General features: G+C 47.0%; 1 protein-coding gene across 2 annotated transcripts in view; it reads right to left on the reverse strand.

Annotated features, from left to right (window-relative positions):
* LOC147665693 (cAMP-dependent protein kinase inhibitor gamma-like) overlaps window positions 1–18008 on the reverse strand; it is a 136833-nt gene that overhangs the window by 25677 nt on the left and 93148 nt on the right. For both annotated transcript variants that reach the window (XM_086949591.1, XM_086949592.1), the window contains one exon: window positions 3725–3906. In XM_086949591.1, the coding sequence (XP_086805717.1) occupies window positions 3725–3872 (148 nt within the window). In that variant the 5' untranslated portion in view covers window positions 3873–3906. The remainder of the gene's footprint in view (window positions 1–3724; window positions 3907–18008) is intronic.

Consider the following 18008-nt stretch of genomic DNA (forward strand, 5'->3'; position numbering starts at 1 on the left):
GTCTTGTAAAAAGCGGCTGTATACCCATTGGGCCCAGGGGCCTTATTTCCTTTCAGTGATTTGACCGCCATTTCAATTTCGGTGTAGCAAATTTCTTGGCCTAACCTAATTGTATCTTCAGTGCTTAACTTCGGGAGCCAGATTCTGTTGAGGTATTTTGTACAGTCCTCTTGGTTGATGCTCTGGTCGTTTTTGTAAAGTTCTTGGTAGAACTCTTGGAATGTCTTAAGGATGTCTTTGTGCCTTGTGTGGGTTTTGTTTTTTGAGTCTGTGATAGATGAGACAGCAAACTGGTTGCGCTTGTGTTTCAGGTAGAAGGCAAGGAGTTTTCCTGCTTTGTTGGCTTTGCATAGATTAAGGGCTTTGTGCCTATTAAACCACAGCCCTGCTCTTTCGCTCATGATTTTGTTATATTCATATTGTGTTAGTTTTGCTAGGTGTTTGTTGTTGTCTTGCATGGCCTTTGCATGGGCTATTTCTAAATGCTTGATCTCCTGCTCAAGTTGGGTTAGTCTCATTTTTGTACTCTTGTTAATTTTTGACTTAATTTCAATTAATGTGCCTCTGACGGTCGCTTTTAGGGCCTCCCAGAGTTTATCGATATTCATACCCGGGGAGTCATTATCTTTGAGGTAGTCAGTTGTGGCCTCCTCAAATTTTGTTTGTTATCGGGGTCTGATAGTGCCTGACTGTTAAACCGCCACCTCCGGGGGACGACTTTGTTATGGCACCCGCTCAGTTTTAGGCGAATACACGAGTGGTCTGAAACAAGTCTTGGCGCTATGTCTGAGTGTTCGATTAGGTGCGTGTGGGACCCCGAAATTAGTATGTAATCTATCCTGGTGTAGGAATTATGTGGGTTAGAGTAGAGAGTGTAATCCCTAGTGTCCGGGTGCTGTAGGCGCCATGTGTCCTTAAGGTTGAATTTGGAACAAATATTCTGGAGTGCTGCGTGCGAGTTTGTGGGGTGGTATTGGCAGGACAATTGTCTGTCCATTATGTGGTCCAATAGGATGTTAAAATCTCCCGCCACCACCATGAGATCGTTTAGGGAAGCTGTCTATTGTGCGAGATACCTATGACCAGAAGGATGAGTCATCTGCGTTGGGGCCGTATATGTTTGCAACGTGGATTAGCTCCTCTCTCCTTCTCAGATGTGTTACTAGTAGTCTACCCTCATTATCCTGGGATTGTGAGTCTGTTGCTATGTTTGATCTTTTGGATATTAAAGTCAAAACCCCTCGCTTCTTTTTGCGGCTGGTGAGCAAGCCACCTGTGAGATCCAGTTACCGCTCACTAGTTTGGCATCATCCATGGATAGTTTGGTTTCTTGTAGCAGGACTATATCGCCTTTAGTTTTAGCTAGATAATCTATTATCTTCCGGCGTTTGATAGGGTGGTTAAGGCCTTTGACATTGAGGGACGCTATGTTGAGGTCAGTTGTCAGGGTGAGGGTGTTATTGAGGGCCATCAACTAGGGTGGGGTGTGGCGGGGGCCTTCATTCAATGTACCCAATTCTCAGATTCGCTGTCTCGGGGTATGGGATTGGGGGGTGGTCCTATTTGGTCTACCTCCCTTCTCCCCCGGTACTGTGAATCTAAGTTCCCCAGGCGTTCTGTGTTAACAACCAGGCCATGTCAGATACATTTTGTAGAGAAAAAAGGTGTGAAAAAGGAAAGTAAAATAGAGAATATAGAAAGCAAAGAACTGAGAAACCCTAGTGCGGATTCCTCCCTCGCCCCCTCCCTTCAATTGGAAATACTTGTATGTCGGAGGTGCGACGGCAGGATCACCGTCCCGCCTCACGGAGAGTCAATGTCGGGTAGTTTGGCCTGCTATACTCCCTGAATATTTGGGTCCATACCTTGTTGTCCTACACTACATACCCAGCATTGGGTAGGGACCCCATACAATATAATTGTCTATAAAGGATACAGTGTTGCACTTCTAAAGATGTCCCCTTCTTGGTGTTGGGTCATCGCCACAGCGTGCCTGTATTGGTCTGACCCTTACGAGGAAGACGTTGCATAGCTACTGAGGTAGATAACGGTTGCAATCTTTAACAGACCAGATTATACCACGTGAGGTGTGTGTTGAGGTAGATACTGGTTGTTGTTGTGAGTTCATGTTTCCTCCGGTAACTGGTTCCGGTGACTATCTCCTCTTGCCGGAGCTGGGTTGTGATGTTTCCCTATCTAGTGCTTCCGGGCCGTCCAGGAAGGCTGCCAGGTCTTGGGGGTCAGTGAAGAAGTGGTGTTTACCTTTGTATATTATCTTGAATTTTGCAGGGCCCACGAATGAGAATTGGATGTTTTTTCCCCGAGCCTGTCGCGTAAGGCAAGGAACCCCTGCCTGGTATCGACGGTGGGCTTAGAGTAGTCTTGTGTGAGAACGACCTTGTGACCTTTCCAGCAACTATGGTGATTTCTGCGAGCGTAGCTAAAAATGGCCTCCATGTTTTGCGCTCTCAATGGTTTGGAGATGATAGGCCGCGCTGCTTGGGATGCTGAAGTTTTAAAAGTGGGAACTCTGTGCGCCCTATCCAGCTCAAACTGGCGGTCAAATTTTAGGTTGGTAAGCTTGGGGATTAGGTCCTCAAGAAAAGCAGAGCCGGAGCCTGCCGCATCCCCCAGGATCCCTAGTATGCGGATGTTCCCTCTGCGGTTGCGATCCTCAATCTCCGCAGTTTGTTTCTGGAGTGATGCGGTAATTTTGGAGACTGCTTTCATCTCGCATGCCGTACAGCGTAGATGAGATGATATAAAGATTATTTCATTGGTGAAGTGAATATAAGATCAATTACACATCGGTCATTTGCATCTCGTGCTACCTGAGCAGAGGGTTCAATGACCAGAAGCAACGTCGATATCTTCTATGGCTACGAGTTTCAATGAAAGACTCTTCTTGCTAGCTAGCTTGCAGCTCTTTGCATAATTCAGCAGCACATCCCAGTTAGGTTGCGAGGAAGAAATGGTTTAATCTATGTTCTTAAAAGACGGCTAGTACATCATATAAGCCAGCAACTACCCTAAAGCACAAATGACCAATTAACAAAAAAGGTCATGCTGGTAGAACTATTGCCATGTCTCACTTGGATAAAACGTATCTTGCTACACCTAAATGCAACTAAGGTGCACTCTAAGCCCCATCTGCTGGTGAAAATAACATCAATTCACAAATTAAGATCTGCTGACATTTCTAACTGTGGATGTAACTATACGGCAAAAATCTGGAATTAGGGCGGATTTTCGTAAATTTGCAGCTAAGGTTGAAACATCAGTGTTCCCAGTGGAATGGGTATAGAGTGGACTTCGAAAGGAGGTTATTAACCACAATGTTGCAACTATGAATATACACAAACCTTGCCAATTGTTTTCCCCCCTCACCCAATGTGTGTACTTACACTTAGCTGCAAAAAAAATACTGGTGTAAGATACCAATGGGGTGGGATCCATTTCCTGGAACTCTATATTTACAGAGGTTAAAAGAGCAGGCATTTCAGCATATTGAAAAACATTTCTTATTAAAAAAGAAAAATTAGGGTGTATTTGAATATTAGCTCGAACTGTAAAGAGGCAGATTTTCCTTTTTCTGTCCCACAGAGTTCGGTGCACAGGCATATGCATCTTTGGGAGTAAAGCAGTAACTTTACAAAAATCCTGGGGGAAGCACACAACTTGTAAAAAGGTCCTTCTTTTTTAAGCTTTAAGTAGAGTTACTTACCAGCCCCTTGAATGGCAAGGTCTCCCATTTCCCCGGATAACTCCCTTACACTCCCAGATGCAGGCTCTCCTGTGATATCAGGGACAGCATTCCTACGCCCAGTGCGGTCACAGGAAATAAAATCGGTGTATGCGGACTCGACCTCCATTACGTTTCTTTCATATCAGAAAATATGAAAAGTCCTGGAATGAAACAAGGATAAGAATAAAACCCTATTTGCACGTCTACTTTCCGGCACTGTTTATTTTTCTATTAGCAGTTTTACATAGAAGAGACTATTCGATGGGTGACCAAGCACTTCACTCAAGGACCAGTTCCACGTTACAGGTTACACAAGATGAACCAAATCACATACAAAACCAAAAGGAATAGAAAGGTGCAATAATACAAGTTACATTAAATAAAAATAAACCGAGTAGTCAAGTTACAAGGTGGTGGAAATACAGTAACAATTATGTACAGTGGATAATTCTGATATGTTTCAATCAGGCTGCCCTTCTGTCAAAGGTAACTTTGGGCAAGCTTCCCCAACAAAGAAGACCAACCAACCGTACATCTTGCTAGGATTTGTGAAATTGGAGAGGTGGAATGCAGCCTTGCAGGTTCACAGTTTAGTCTCTAATCAGAAGACATCCAGGTGGCCGCTGGTAGGTGATGGGTGGAATTCTTTTTTTTTTTTTAATATCTTTATTTGGGTTTATTTGTTCCATTCATAATGCAGCAAACAGTGCATAAAGGTGCAAACACGCACCCAATGGTAAATATTAAACTATGAAAGAGGCATGCACACACCAACACCCAACCGTTCAAATAAAGCAGGCAGCAACACGACTTTTCCATCTTCTATAAGAAATTACAGTAATGGTTAAAGCAATGCCCCTATATATAATGCAACAATTTTTAATGTCGAGGGAGTCACAGTTCCCGATGGTAGGTATATGACGTAATGTCTCAACCCCCCCCCCCCCAAACCTTGTGAAATCAGCGTGGGCACCCCCTGTTCTTGTATGTGATGCTCTTGCCTGACATATATAGGTCCATCCCTCGCTTCAATTCCTGCAATAACAGGGCTTCAGGCGCCCCCCCCCCCCTCCCAGTACCTTGCCACGTCTCCCTGGGCCCACCACCAGCCCATAGTTACAAAAAGGGATTTGCTTCCTGGGGACGTCGACATCCCCTGCAACACACAATGGGATGAACTTGGGATCAAGAGGAATTGTTTCGCCCACCACCCGACCTAGTTATCGTACAAACTGTGACCAACAGTTCTGAATTTCGGGCAACTCCGGTGCATGTGAATATAGGAGTCCCACGCTCCCCCACATCTAAGACAGTCTGGGGAGATCCGTCTTCCCAGATTGGTAGAATTCTCGAATGGAAATTATCCACTGGTAGCTACACTGAGCCACATTACTGTCCATTGTTTAAATATCAGCCACTTGTAATTAATCTGCTCCACTGGACTCAAGCTCCACCTCGTTGATGAATGCCAAAAGGCTGAAACAAGCCTTGGAGGTGCTTGTGTTCTCCTCTGGAGGAGACCTGACCTGGCAGTTAGGAATGGACTGATGGACTGTACTTACAATTTACAAAAGGGGGTGGTGATGAACAGAGTGTCTGAATTGAGCAGACCACTCTTACCCAGTCCAAAGATCAGGGCTTGATCCATCACCGTTATTTATCTCACTGCCCCATCCCAGCTCAGAACCTGGCTATATGCAAATCAGTCTGTCCCTGGCCCAGTGCATCATGGGAACAGGGCAGACTAAACTACCAAGCCAATTCTTTACCAGAAAGGAGACAAGCTACCGGGGACCGGTTTCTGGCATTTCAGCCTCTTCGCCCCGGCTTGCTTGAATCCTGATGGAGCAGTGAGAAAGGGACTCATGTCTGAGTATACCCTGCCACACCTATAGTGGCCAAAATCGATTTACAAAAGGGGGTGGTGATGAACAGAGTGTCTGAATTGAGCAGACCACTCTTACCCAGTCCAAAGATCAGGGCTTGATCCATCACCGTTATTTATCTCACTGCCCCATCCCAGCTCAGAACCTGGCTATATGCAAATCAGTCTGTCCCTGGCCCAGTGCATCATGGGAACAGGGCAGACTAAACTACCAAGCCAATTCTTTACCAGAAAGGAGACAAGCTACCGGGGACCGGTTTCTGGCATTTCAGCCTCTTCGGCCCGGCTTGCTTGAATCCTGATGGAGCAGTGAGAAAGGGACTCATGTCTGAGTATACCCTGCCACACCTATAGTGGCCAAAATCGATTTACAAAAGGGGGTGGTGATGAACAGAGTGTCTGAATTGAGCAGACCACTCTTACCCAGTCCAAAGATCAGGGCTTGATCCATCACCGTTATTTATCTCACTGCCCCATCCCAGCTCAGAACCTGGCTATATGCAAATCAGTCTGTCCCTGGCCCAGTGCATCATGGGAACAGGGCAGACTAAACTACCAAGCCAATTCTTTACCAGAAAGGAGACAAGCTACCGGGGACCGGTTTCTGGCATTTCAGCCTCTTCGGCCCGGCTTGCTTGAATCCTGATGGAGCAGTGAGAAAGGGACTCATGTCTGAGTATACCCTGCCACACCTATAGTGGCCAAAATCGATTTACAAAAGGGGGTGGTGATGAACAGAGTGTCTGAATTGAGCAGACCACTCTTACCCAGTCCAAAGATCAGGGCTTGATCCATCACCGTTATTTATCTCACTGCCCCATCCCAGCTCAGAACCTGGCTATATGCAAATCAGTCTGTCCCTGGCCCAGTGCATCATGGGAACAGGGCAGACTAAACTACCAAGCCAATTCTTTACCAGAAAGGAGACAAGCTACCGGGGACCGGTTTCTGGCATTTCAGCCTCTTCGGCCCGGCTTGCTTGAATCCTGATGGAGCAGTGAGAAAGGGACTCATGTCTGAGTATACCCTGCCACACCTATAGTGGCCAAAATCGATTTACAAAAGGGGGTGGTGATGAACAGAGTGTCTGAATTGAGCAGACCACTCTTACCCAGTCCAAAGATCAGGGCTTGATCCATCACCGTTATTTATCTCACTGCCCCATCCCAGCTCAGAACCTGGCTATATGCAAATCAGTCTGTCCCTGGCCCAGTGCATCATGGGAACAGGGCAGACTAAACTACCAAGCCAATTCTTTACCAGAAAGGAGACAAGCTACCGGGGACCGGTTTCTGGCATTTCAGCCTCTTCGGCCCGGCTTGCTTGAATCCTGATGGAGCAGTGAGAAAGGGACTCATGTCTGAGTATACCCTGCCACACCTATAGTGGCCAAAATCGATTTACAAAAGGGGGTGGTGATGAACAGAGTGTCTGAATTGAGCAGACCACTCTTACCCAGTCCAAAGATCAGGGCTTGATCCATCACCGTTATTTATCTCACTGCCCCATCCCAGCTCAGAACCTGGCTATATGCAAATCAGTCTGTCCCTGGCCCAGTGCATCATGGGAACAGTGAGCTAAAAAACGGTGTTGGATCTAGCCCTGATCTCTTGACTGGGTGAGAGTATTTTGTTTAATTCAGAGACTCTGTCCCTCACCACCCCTTGTTGTAAATATTTTTGTCCACCCTAAGCGTGGAAGGGTATACTCAGATGTGAGTCCCTTGCTCATTGCACCATCAGGATTCAAGCAAGCCGGGCCGAAGAGGCTGAAATGCCAGAAACCGGTCCCTGGTAGCTTGTGTCCTTCCCAGTGTAAGAATTGGCTTTTGTAGTTTGGTTTGCCCTGTTCCCATCATGCACTGGGACAGGAACAGACTAATTTGCATACAGCCAGGTTCTGAAACTGGGATGGTGCAGTGAGCTAAAAAACGGTGTTGGATCTAGCCCTGATCTCTTGACTGGGTGAGAGTATTCTGTTTAATTCAGAGACTCTGTCCCTCACCACCCCTTGTTGTAAATATTTTTGTCCACCCTAAGCGTGGAAGGGTATACTCAGATGTGAGTCCCTTGCTCATTGCACCATCAGGATTCAAGCAAGCCGGGCCGAAGAGGCTGAAATGCCAGAAACCGGTCCCTGGTAGCTTGTTTCCTTCCCATTGTAAGAATTGGCTTTTGTAGTTTGGTTTGCCCTGTTCCCATCATGCACTGGGACAGGAACAGACTAATTTGCATACAGCCAGGTTCTGAAACTGGGATGGTGCAGTGAGCTAAAAAACGGTGTTGGATCTAGCCCTGATCTCTTGACTGGGTGAGAGTATTCTGTTTAATTCAGAGACTCTGTCCCTCACCACCCCTTGTTGTAAATATTTTTGTCCACCCTAAGCGTGGAAGGGTATACTCAGATGTGAGTCCCTTGCTCATTGCACCATCAGGATTCAAGCAAGCCGGGCCGAAGAGGCTGAAATGCCAGAAACCGGTCCCTGGTAGCTTGTTTCCTTCCCAGTGTAAGAATTGGCTTTTGTAGTTTGGTTTGCCCTGCCCTGTTCCCATCATGCACTGGGACAGGAACAGACTAATTTGCATACAGCCAGGTTCTGAAACTGGGATGGTGCAGTGAGCTAAAAAACGGTGTTGGATCTAGCCCTGATCTCTTGACTGGGTGAGAGTATTCTGTTTAATTCAGAGACTCTGTCCCTCACCACCCCTTGTTGTAAATATTTTTGTCCACCCTAAGCGTGGAAGGGTATACTCAGATGTGAGTCCCTTGCTCATTGCACCATCAGGATTCAAGCAAGCCGGGCCGAAGAGGCTGAAATGCCAGAAACCGGTCCCTGGTAGCTTGTTTCCTTCCCAGTGTAAGAATTGGCTTTTGTAGTTTGGTTTGCCCTGTTCCCATCATGCACTGGGACAGGAACAGACTAATTTGCATACAGCCAGGTTCTGAAACTGGGATGGTGCAGTGAGCTAAAAAACGGTGTTGGATCTAGCCCTGATCTCTTGACTGGGTGAGAGTATTCTGTTTAATTCAGAGACTCTGTCCCTCACCACCCCTTGTTGTAAATATTTTTGTCCACCCTAAGCGTGGAAGGGTATACTCAGATGTGAGTCCCTTGCTCATTGCACCATCAGGATTCAAGCAAGCCGGGCCGAAGAGGCTGAAATGCCAGAAACCGGTCCCTGGTAGCTTGTTTCCTTCCCAGTGTAAGAATTGGCTTTTGTAGTTTGGTTTGCCCTGTTCCCATCATGCACTGGGACAGGAACAGACTAATTTGCATACAGCCAGGTTCTGAAACTGGGATGGTGCAGTGAGCTAAAAAACGGTGTTGGATCTAGCCCTGATCTCTTGACTGGGTGAGAGTATTCTGTTTAATTCAGAGACTCTGTCCCTCACCACCCCTTGTTGTAAATATTTTTGTCCACCCTAAGCGTGGAAGGGTATACTCAGATGTGAGTCCCTTGCTCATTGCACCATCAGGATTCAAGCAAGCCGGGCCGAAGAGGCTGAAATGCCAGAAACCGGTCCCTGGTAGCTTGTTTCCTTCCCAGTGTAAGAATTGGCTTTTGTAGTTTGGTTTGCCCTGTTCCCATCATGCACTGGGACAGGAACAGACTAATTTGCATACAGCCAGGTTCTGAAACTGGGATGGTGCAGTGAGCTAAAAAACGGTGTTGGATCTAGCCCTGATCTCTTGACTGGGTGAGAGTATTCTGTTTAATTCAGAGACTCTGTCCCTCACCACCCCTTGTTGTAAATATTTTTGTCCACCCTAAGCGTGGAAGGGTATACTCAGATGTGAGTCCCTTGCTCATTGCACCATCAGGATTCAAGCAAGCCGGGCCGAAGAGGCTGAAATGCCAGAAACCGGTCCCTGGTAGCTTGTTTCCTTCCCAGTGTAAGAATTGGCTTTTGTAGTTTGGTTTGCCCTGTTCCCATCATGCACTGGGACAGGAACAGACTAATTTGCATACAGCCAGGTTCTGAAACTGGGATGGTGCAGTGAGCTAAAAAACGGTGTTGGATCTAGCCCTGATCTCTTGACTGGGTGAGAGTATTCTGTTTAATTCAGAGACTCTGTCCCTCACCACCCCTTGTTGTAAATATTTTTGTCCACCCTAAGCGTGGAAGGGTATACTCAGATGTGAGTCCCTTGCTCATTGCACCATCAGGATTCAAGCAAGCCGGGCCGAAGAGGCTGAAATGCCAGAAACCGGTCCCTGGTAGCTTGTTTCCTTCCCAGTGTAAGAATTGGCTTTTGTAGTTTGGTTTGCCCTGTTCCCATCATGCACTGGGACAGGAACAGACTAATTTGCATACAGCCAGGTTCTGAAACTGGGATGGTGCAGTGAGCTAAAAAACGGTGTTGGATCTAGCCCTGATCTCTTGACTGGGTGAGAGTATTCTGTTTAATTCAGAGACTCTGTCCCTCACCACCCCTTGTTGTAAATATTTTTGTCCACCCTAAGCGTGGAAGGGTATACTCAGATGTGAGTCCCTTGCTCATTGCACCATCAGGATTCAAGCAAGCCGGGCCGAAGAGGCTGAAATGCCAGAAACCGGTCCCTGGTAGCTTGTTTCCTTCCCAGTGTAAGAATTGGCTTTTGTAGTTTGGTTTGCCCTGTTCCCATCATGCACTGGGACAGGAACAGACTAATTTGCATACAGCCAGGTTCTGAAACTGGGATGGTGCAGTGAGCTAAAAAACGGTGTTGGATCTAGCCCTGATCTCTTGACTGGGTGAGAGTATTCTGTTTAATTCAGAGACTCTGTCCCTCACCACCCCTTGTTGTAAATATTTTTGTCCACCCTAAGCGTGGAAGGGTATACTCAGATGTGAGTCCCTTGCTCATTGCACCATCAGGATTCAAGCAAGCCGGGCCGAAGAGGCTGAAATGCCAGAAACCGGTCCCTGGTAGCTTGTTTCCTTCCCAGTGTAAGAATTGGCTTTTGTAGTTTGGTTTGCCCTGTTCCCATCATGCACTGGGACAGGAACAGACTAATTTGCATACAGCCAGGTTCTGAAACTGGGATGGTGCAGTGAGCTAAAAAACGGTGTTGGATCTAGCCCTGATCTCTTGACTGGGTGAGAGTATTCTGTTTAATTCAGAGACTCTGTCCCTCACCACCCCTTGTTGTAAATATTTTTGTCCACCCTAAGCGTGGAAGGGTATACTCAGATGTGAGTCCCTTGCTCATTGCACCATCAGGATTCAAGCAAGCCGGGCCGAAGAGGCTGAAATGCCAGAAACCGGTCCCTGGTAGCTTGTTTCCTTCCCAGTGTAAGAATTGGCTTTTGTAGTTTGGTTTGCCCTGTTCCCATCATGCACTGGGACAGGAACAGACTAATTTGCATACAGCCAGGTTCTGAAACTGGGATGGTGCAGTGAGCTAAAAAACGGTGTTGGATCTAGCCCTGATCTCTTGACTGGGTGAGAGTATTCTGTTTAATTCAGAGACTCTGTCCCTCACCACCCCTTGTTGTAAATATTTTTGTCCACCCTAAGCGTGGAAGGGTATACTCAGATGTGAGTCCCTTGCTCATTGCACCATCAGGATTCAAGCAAGCCGGGCCGAAGAGGCTGAAATGCCAGAAACCGGTCCCTGGTAGCTTGTTTCCTTCCCAGTGTAAGAATTGGCTTTTGTAGTTTGGTTTGCCCTGTTCCCATCATGCACTGGGACAGGAACAGACTAATTTGCATACAGCCAGGTTCTGAAACTGGGATGGTGCAGTGAGCTAAAAAACGGTGTTGGATCTAGCCCTGATCTCTTGACTGGGTGAGAGTATTCTGTTTAATTCAGAGACTCTGTCCCTCACCACCCCTTGTTGTAAATATTTTTGTCCACCCTAAGCGTGGAAGGGTATACTCAGATGTGAGTCCCTTGCTCATTGCACCATCAGGATTCAAGCAAGCCGGGCCGAAGAGGCTGAAATGCCAGAAACCGGTCCCTGGTAGCTTGTTTCCTTCCCAGTGTAAGAATTGGCTTTTGTAGTTTGGTTTGCCCTGTTCCCATCATGCACTGGGACAGGAACAGACTAATTTGCATACAGCCAGGTTCTGAAACTGGGATGGTGCAGTGAGCTAAAAAACGGTGTTGGATCTAGCCCTGATCTCTTGACTGGGTGAGAGTATTCTGTTTAATTCAGAGACTCTGTCCCTCACCACCCCTTGTTGTAAATATTTTTGTCCACCCTAAGCGTGGAAGGGTATACTCAGATGTGAGTCCCTTGCTCATTGCACCATCAGGATTCAAGCAAGCCGGGCCGAAGAGGCTGAAATGCCAGAAACCGGTCCCTGGTAGCTTGTTTCCTTCCCAGTGTAAGAATTGGCTTTTGTAGTTTGGTTTGCCCTGTTCCCATCATGCACTGGGACAGGAACAGACTAATTTGCATACAGCCAGGTTCTGAAACTGGGATGGTGCAGTGAGCTAAAAAACGGTGTTGGATCTAGCCCTGATCTCTTGACTGGGTGAGAGTATTCTGTTTAATTCAGAGACTCTGTCCCTCACCACCCCTTGTTGTAAATATTTTTGTCCACCCTAAGCGTGGAAGGGTATACTCAGATGTGAGTCCCTTGCTCATTGCACCATCAGGATTCAAGCAAGCCGGGCCGAAGAGGCTGAAATGCCAGAAACCGGTCCCTGGTAGCTTGTTTCCTTCCCAGTGTAAGAATTGGCTTTTGTAGTTTGGTTTGCCCTGTTCCCATCATGCACTGGGACAGGAACAGACTAATTTGCATACAGCCAGGTTCTGAAACTGGGATGGTGCAGTGAGCTAAAAAACGGTGTTGGATCTAGCCCTGATCTCTTGACTGGGTGAGAGTATTCTGTTTAATTCAGAGACTCTGTCCCTCACCACCCCTTGTTGTAAATATTTTTGTCCACCCTAAGCGTGGAAGGGTATACTCAGATGTGAGTCCCTTGCTCATTGCACCATCAGGATTCAAGCAAGCCGGGCCGAAGAGGCTGAAATGCCAGAAACCGGTCCCTGGTAGCTTGTTTCCTTCCCAGTGTAAGAATTGGCTTTTGTAGTTTGGTTTGCCCTGTTCCCATCATGCACTGGGACAGGAACAGACTAATTTGCATACAGCCAGGTTCTGAAACTGGGATGGTGCAGTGAGCTAAAAAACGGTGTTGGATCTAGCCCTGATCTCTTGACTGGGTGAGAGTATTCTGTTTAATTCAGAGACTCTGTCCCTCACCACCCCTTGTTGTAAATATTTTTGTCCACCCTAAGCGTGGAAGGGTATACTCAGATGTGAGTCCCTTGCTCATTGCACCATCAGGATTCAAGCAAGCCGGGCCGAAGAGGCTGAAATGCCAGAAACCGGTCCCTGGTAGCTTGTTTCCTTCCCAGTGTAAGAATTGGCTTTTGTAGTTTGGTTTGCCCTGTTCCCATCATGCACTGGGACAGGAACAGACTAATTTGCATACAGCCAGGTTCTGAAACTGGGATGGTGCAGTGAGCTAAAAAACGGTGTTGGATCTAGCCCTGATCTCTTGACTGGGTGAGAGTATTCTGTTTAATTCAGAGACTCTGTCCCTCACCACCCCTTGTTGTAAATATTTTTGTCCACCCTAAGCGTGGAAGGGTATACTCAGATGTGAGTCCCTTGCTCATTGCACCATCAGGATTCAAGCAAGCCGGGCCGAAGAGGCTGAAATGCCAGAAACCGGTCCCTGGTAGCTTGTTTCCTTCCCAGTGTAAGAATTGGCTTTTGTAGTTTGGTTTGCCCTGTTCCCATCATGCACTGGGACAGGAACAGACTAATTTGCATACAGCCAGGTTCTGAAACTGGGATGGTGCAGTGAGCTAAAAAACGGTGTTGGATCTAGCCCTGATCTCTTGACTGGGTGAGAGTATTCTGTTTAATTCAGAGACTCTGTCCCTCACCACCCCTTGTTGTAAATATTTTTGTCCACCCTAAGCGTGGAAGGGTATACTCAGATGTGAGTCCCTTGCTCATTGCACCATCAGGATTCAAGCAAGCCGGGCCGAAGAGGCTGAAATGCCAGAAACCGGTCCCTGGTAGCTTGTTTCCTTCCCAGTGTAAGAATTGGCTTTTGTAGTTTGGTTTGCCCTGTTCCCATCATGCACTGGGACAGGAACAGACTAATTTGCATACAGCCAGGTTCTGAAACTGGGATGGTGCGCCTTGTTGTAAATATATGGACTGTACTTACAAGCATAAATGTCAAGGTTTTAGTAGAGAAGAGTGGGAGATTTTGCAAAAAAATAATAATAAATAAATATATTAAAAAATCAACAGAAATAGATTGTCCAGTAAGAAAGTGCCCTCTTTTCGCATGGTTGCCCCCACTTTTTGCCAAACTGTTGATGTGCTTTCACTGAGAGTGCACTGGGTTCCTGCCAACCAGGTACCCAGGGCCTATGCTCCTTCCCTAAACTGCATTGATACAAAACCCTATTGGCACTCTTTGGCCACATACAAGTCCCTTGTAAACGGTACCAAGAGCACTGTGGCCAGCGAAGGCCACTAAGGGCTGCAGCACTTATTGTGCCACCCTTAGAGGCCCTGTACTTTGCAGGCTGGGTGTTTTGGTGCAGAACAAAGTGAAGAGTCGACATGGCACAGATCCCTGTGTGCCATGCCTACAAGCCAGTGCCCTGGCATAGGTAAGCCACCCCTCTAGCTGGGTGCACTATACCAGTAGTGAGGGTAAGAGTGCATGAGCTGTGTACCCCTACAGTGTCTAAGTCAATTCTTAGACATTGTAAGTGCAGTAATGTGATTAAGAGTACATGGGTGCTGGGAGTTTGTCATTACAAACTCCACAGCACCAAAATGGCTTTACTGAAAACTAGGAAGTTTGGTATCAAACTTCTCAGCACATTAAACCCACACTGAAGCCAGTGTGGGATTTAATGAAAAATGCTCTCAGGGGGCATCTTAGAGATGCCCCCTAAAAAACGAGATAACTCTAGTCTCCTGGCTGAGTGGCTGCTCACCAACTGCCACCACCAGACATGTTTCTGGACCACTGGGGCGAGAGCCTGCTGCTCTCAAGGGTCTGAAACAATGCACATCCTGAGACGAGGTGTCAAGCCTCCTCCCCACGGATGGGCAGGGTCCATGAAAGGAAGCTTTAAAGGCTTGTTACCTCTGTGAGCTACTCCAGCCAATTGCTGCTTCCAGCAACTGGCCCCCACCGGTTCTGACTCCCACTTTGAGCGGAAGAATGGTTGAAAAAAACAAGTGAGGAAGGGAGGTGTGCCCACCTTTGCCAATCTCACCCCTCAGGTGGGGGAGGCGAGGTGAAGCACAACTCTCAGGCCCCACCATCTTGCAGATGGGGGACCCAGCTGACCAGAGAGGCATATGCCCCCGTCACACTGGAGGGTGGCATGATAGGGGGTGTACCCACCACAAGATAGGGACCCATTGGTCCAGACCTTTACTTACCTGTAACACCCCTAAATCTAGTATTTAGGGACAACTCCGAACCTTGCCTCCTCAGAAAAGAGCTGACCAGAAGAGAGAAGAAGGACAGAAGAAGCCATGCTGAACTAAGAACAGGAGGACATCCAATGACTTGGCCCCAGCCCTACCGGCCTGTCCCCACCTCAAACCTCCTCCAGCGAAATCCCGGTATGTTCTGCAGCCAGCAGCCCCCAAGAACATGGACGCCCTGCCCTGACTTTCCAAACCAAGACTTTGTCTCCAGTGAGCACCAGATTTCCTCACCTACAGACTCCGGCTCCGGCCAAATCCGCGAGTATGCACCACTCTGCACCCGATGCCCACGGCCAGTGTTTGAGTGGCCAAACAACACAAGGAGGTCCTCCCAGCGATCCTGACCAGACATCTGGTGATCTCTGACCTGCCTGGAAACTCCAAACGCCGCCTGCAGCCCCTTTCTGGAGGATCCCCCCCCCCTCGACAGCGAGCTGAGCTGGTAAGAAAACTTGACGCCTGAAGACACCCCTGCACCAGACGTCCCACACCCTTGGGTGGCCCAACAAACGGTGTCCCAGCATCCCCAGGCATCACATCTTACCTCTCCTACTGGTGGTCACCTCCAGAAGACCTTCGTCCCCGAGCCTGCAGTGTTTGTTGCAACCGGAGAATTCCCATTGAAACCAACAGGGCACCAGATGACAAAACAGCACCCTATACCCAGGGGCCCCTGTGCCACTGCGTGGGCACCTTGGGTGCTAAATCTGATCCCCCTTTGGCCTGAGCCTAACACCAGGAGCTTAGCTCCCACAACCTTGTGGCCTGCCCGTGAGCAGCCACCAAACGGAGGCCATCTAGCCCCCATTGGATAACATTGGGCCTCAGTACTCTGCACCCAGCCGCCCTAGTGCTGCTGAAGGTGCTTGTAGAGTGCCTCCTTGACCCTGGATGGAACCCTGGTGCTAACCCCAGAATACCAACTCCCACAACAAAGTACTTACCGGTAAACCGATAACTTTATTTCCTCCCATAGGATTTGCATTGACTGCTTTCCCTTGAAAAATCTTTTAAGTGTGGAGTTGGTTTGTATGAAAACTTGAAACACTGCAAATATACAAAAACTGTATTACTTACCTTTTGTCTAGAAGATGTCCCAGTGTGATAAAGGCATATCACACTGGTTAGCAAAAGTAACTTAAAAGGTAATCCAAGAAGTAACATGCACAGTAATCTGTAAAGCAACTGAAAAGTAATTTTGAAATGTTGATTTACCTGTAAAACATCCAACGGCATTTGAACCTGCATTCAACTGTAATTCACTGCATAAATATTGCAAAGTATTATTTCACTTACCTGCACCAGGCCTGGCTGTAGAAAAGAAATAACTATATAATACTTTTGATACAAACAAAATTGGTCTGAGTTAAGTCTTTGAGTGTGTGACATCATTTCTTTCCAGTGTGTGTTAAACAAATGCTTAAAACTACCCTCTGATAAAGCCTTACTGCATGCCCGCACTACAAAATAGAGAGTAAGGTATTATCTACTTTTACCTCTGCCCACCTTTGGGGTTCCACTGGACTCTGTGCACACTATACCTTACTTTGGTACAGCATATACAGGGCCAGCTTCCTACATGTCCCCATTGATTAGTATTGAAGCAGAGGCAATTTCAAGAGAGGCAGCAATTTTTTTGCTTCCAAATCTGGATTCTCGAGCCTGAATCAGTTCTATTGGCATGTAGGTACTAGACCAAAACCAATAATGTTTTGTATAGAGCTGGTCTCTATCTAGACTGGCAGACTGCACAAAAAACAATAGACCGAAAAGCAGCCTAAGTTGTTGCTAGGGGCTGCTTATTTCAATCATTCTAAATAGCAGAAGTGAGTTGGGGATGAATGTGGGTTCCGTGCCTACTATTTAGCTGGCGTCGACCTGCATCTCTGTAGGACGGCCCAAAAGATTGAAACCTCTCTATGGGTACTCGTGTTCCCGTCTGGAGAGGATGTGGCCTGGCTGTTCGGTCTGGATGCTCCTACAGGAACATGATTAAGACTGGTTAGCAGTTGGCTGGTCCTGTCTACAGCTGCAGAGTAAGCAAAACACATAAGGCCCCCGGAATGTGGCCCGAGGAATTGCCAGTGGCTGAGATTCAATCAATCACTCCACCCTTCACTTTTTCCCCATGGAAAGAGAGGGCATGAATTATCAGGACCAGTGACAAACCTGGATCGGGCAGGAGGCTTACAAACCCAAGGGAAGGGCTTGGTGGTTTGCGAATTGACATGCTATGAGTGACAGAAATAAAAAAAGTTAACAGATTCATGTGCTGGGGAGTACACGATTGGCAACGAGCATTATTAACGAAAATTCTGATGTAAACATATTTCAAGTGGAGGGCAATAAATGTGATAAAAATAAAGAGAATTTTAGGAATAATGAGTTTTCAGTGAGGGTGCTTGTTTAAGGTGTGGTATGAAAGGCTATGAAGCACCTGCCAAAATGCCCCACTGCAGATAAGGATATATAAAACTCACAAAGTTTGATCATTTTTTGTGTGTTGCAGGAGTCGGTGGTCGTGGGGGGTGTAAACTGGATATATCTTTTAGAGGCTCTGCAGGAAAATGCATCCACGAGAAAGTAAATATGTGCTGAACACTGCTGGAGTTGAGAGTGAGATCAACAAAAATGATCCAAGCTGAAACATTGTGGCATGTGGTATTGATATAGCCTTGTTGGTGAAGGCTGATGCAGGATTCATCATTAAATCAAAGAGATGACTTTTATAAGAGAGCAGTTAATTTAAATTCGAGGAATATTAAAGTGAAGGGCTACTAGTGGAGGCTAACTAGATATGACAGGGTACATCTTGTTAATATTGGATCCAGTGGAATGAAAACGGTTAGCGAAATTTATATAGCTACAAAAGGAGAACCAATTTTAGGTTTGTACACAAAAATGA

The sequence above is a fragment of the Lissotriton vulgaris genome, unplaced genomic scaffold (genome assembly GCF_964263255.1).
Source record: "Lissotriton vulgaris unplaced genomic scaffold, aLisVul1.2 SCAFFOLD_260, whole genome shotgun sequence".
Lineage (NCBI taxonomy): Eukaryota > Metazoa > Chordata > Amphibia > Caudata > Salamandridae > Lissotriton > Lissotriton vulgaris.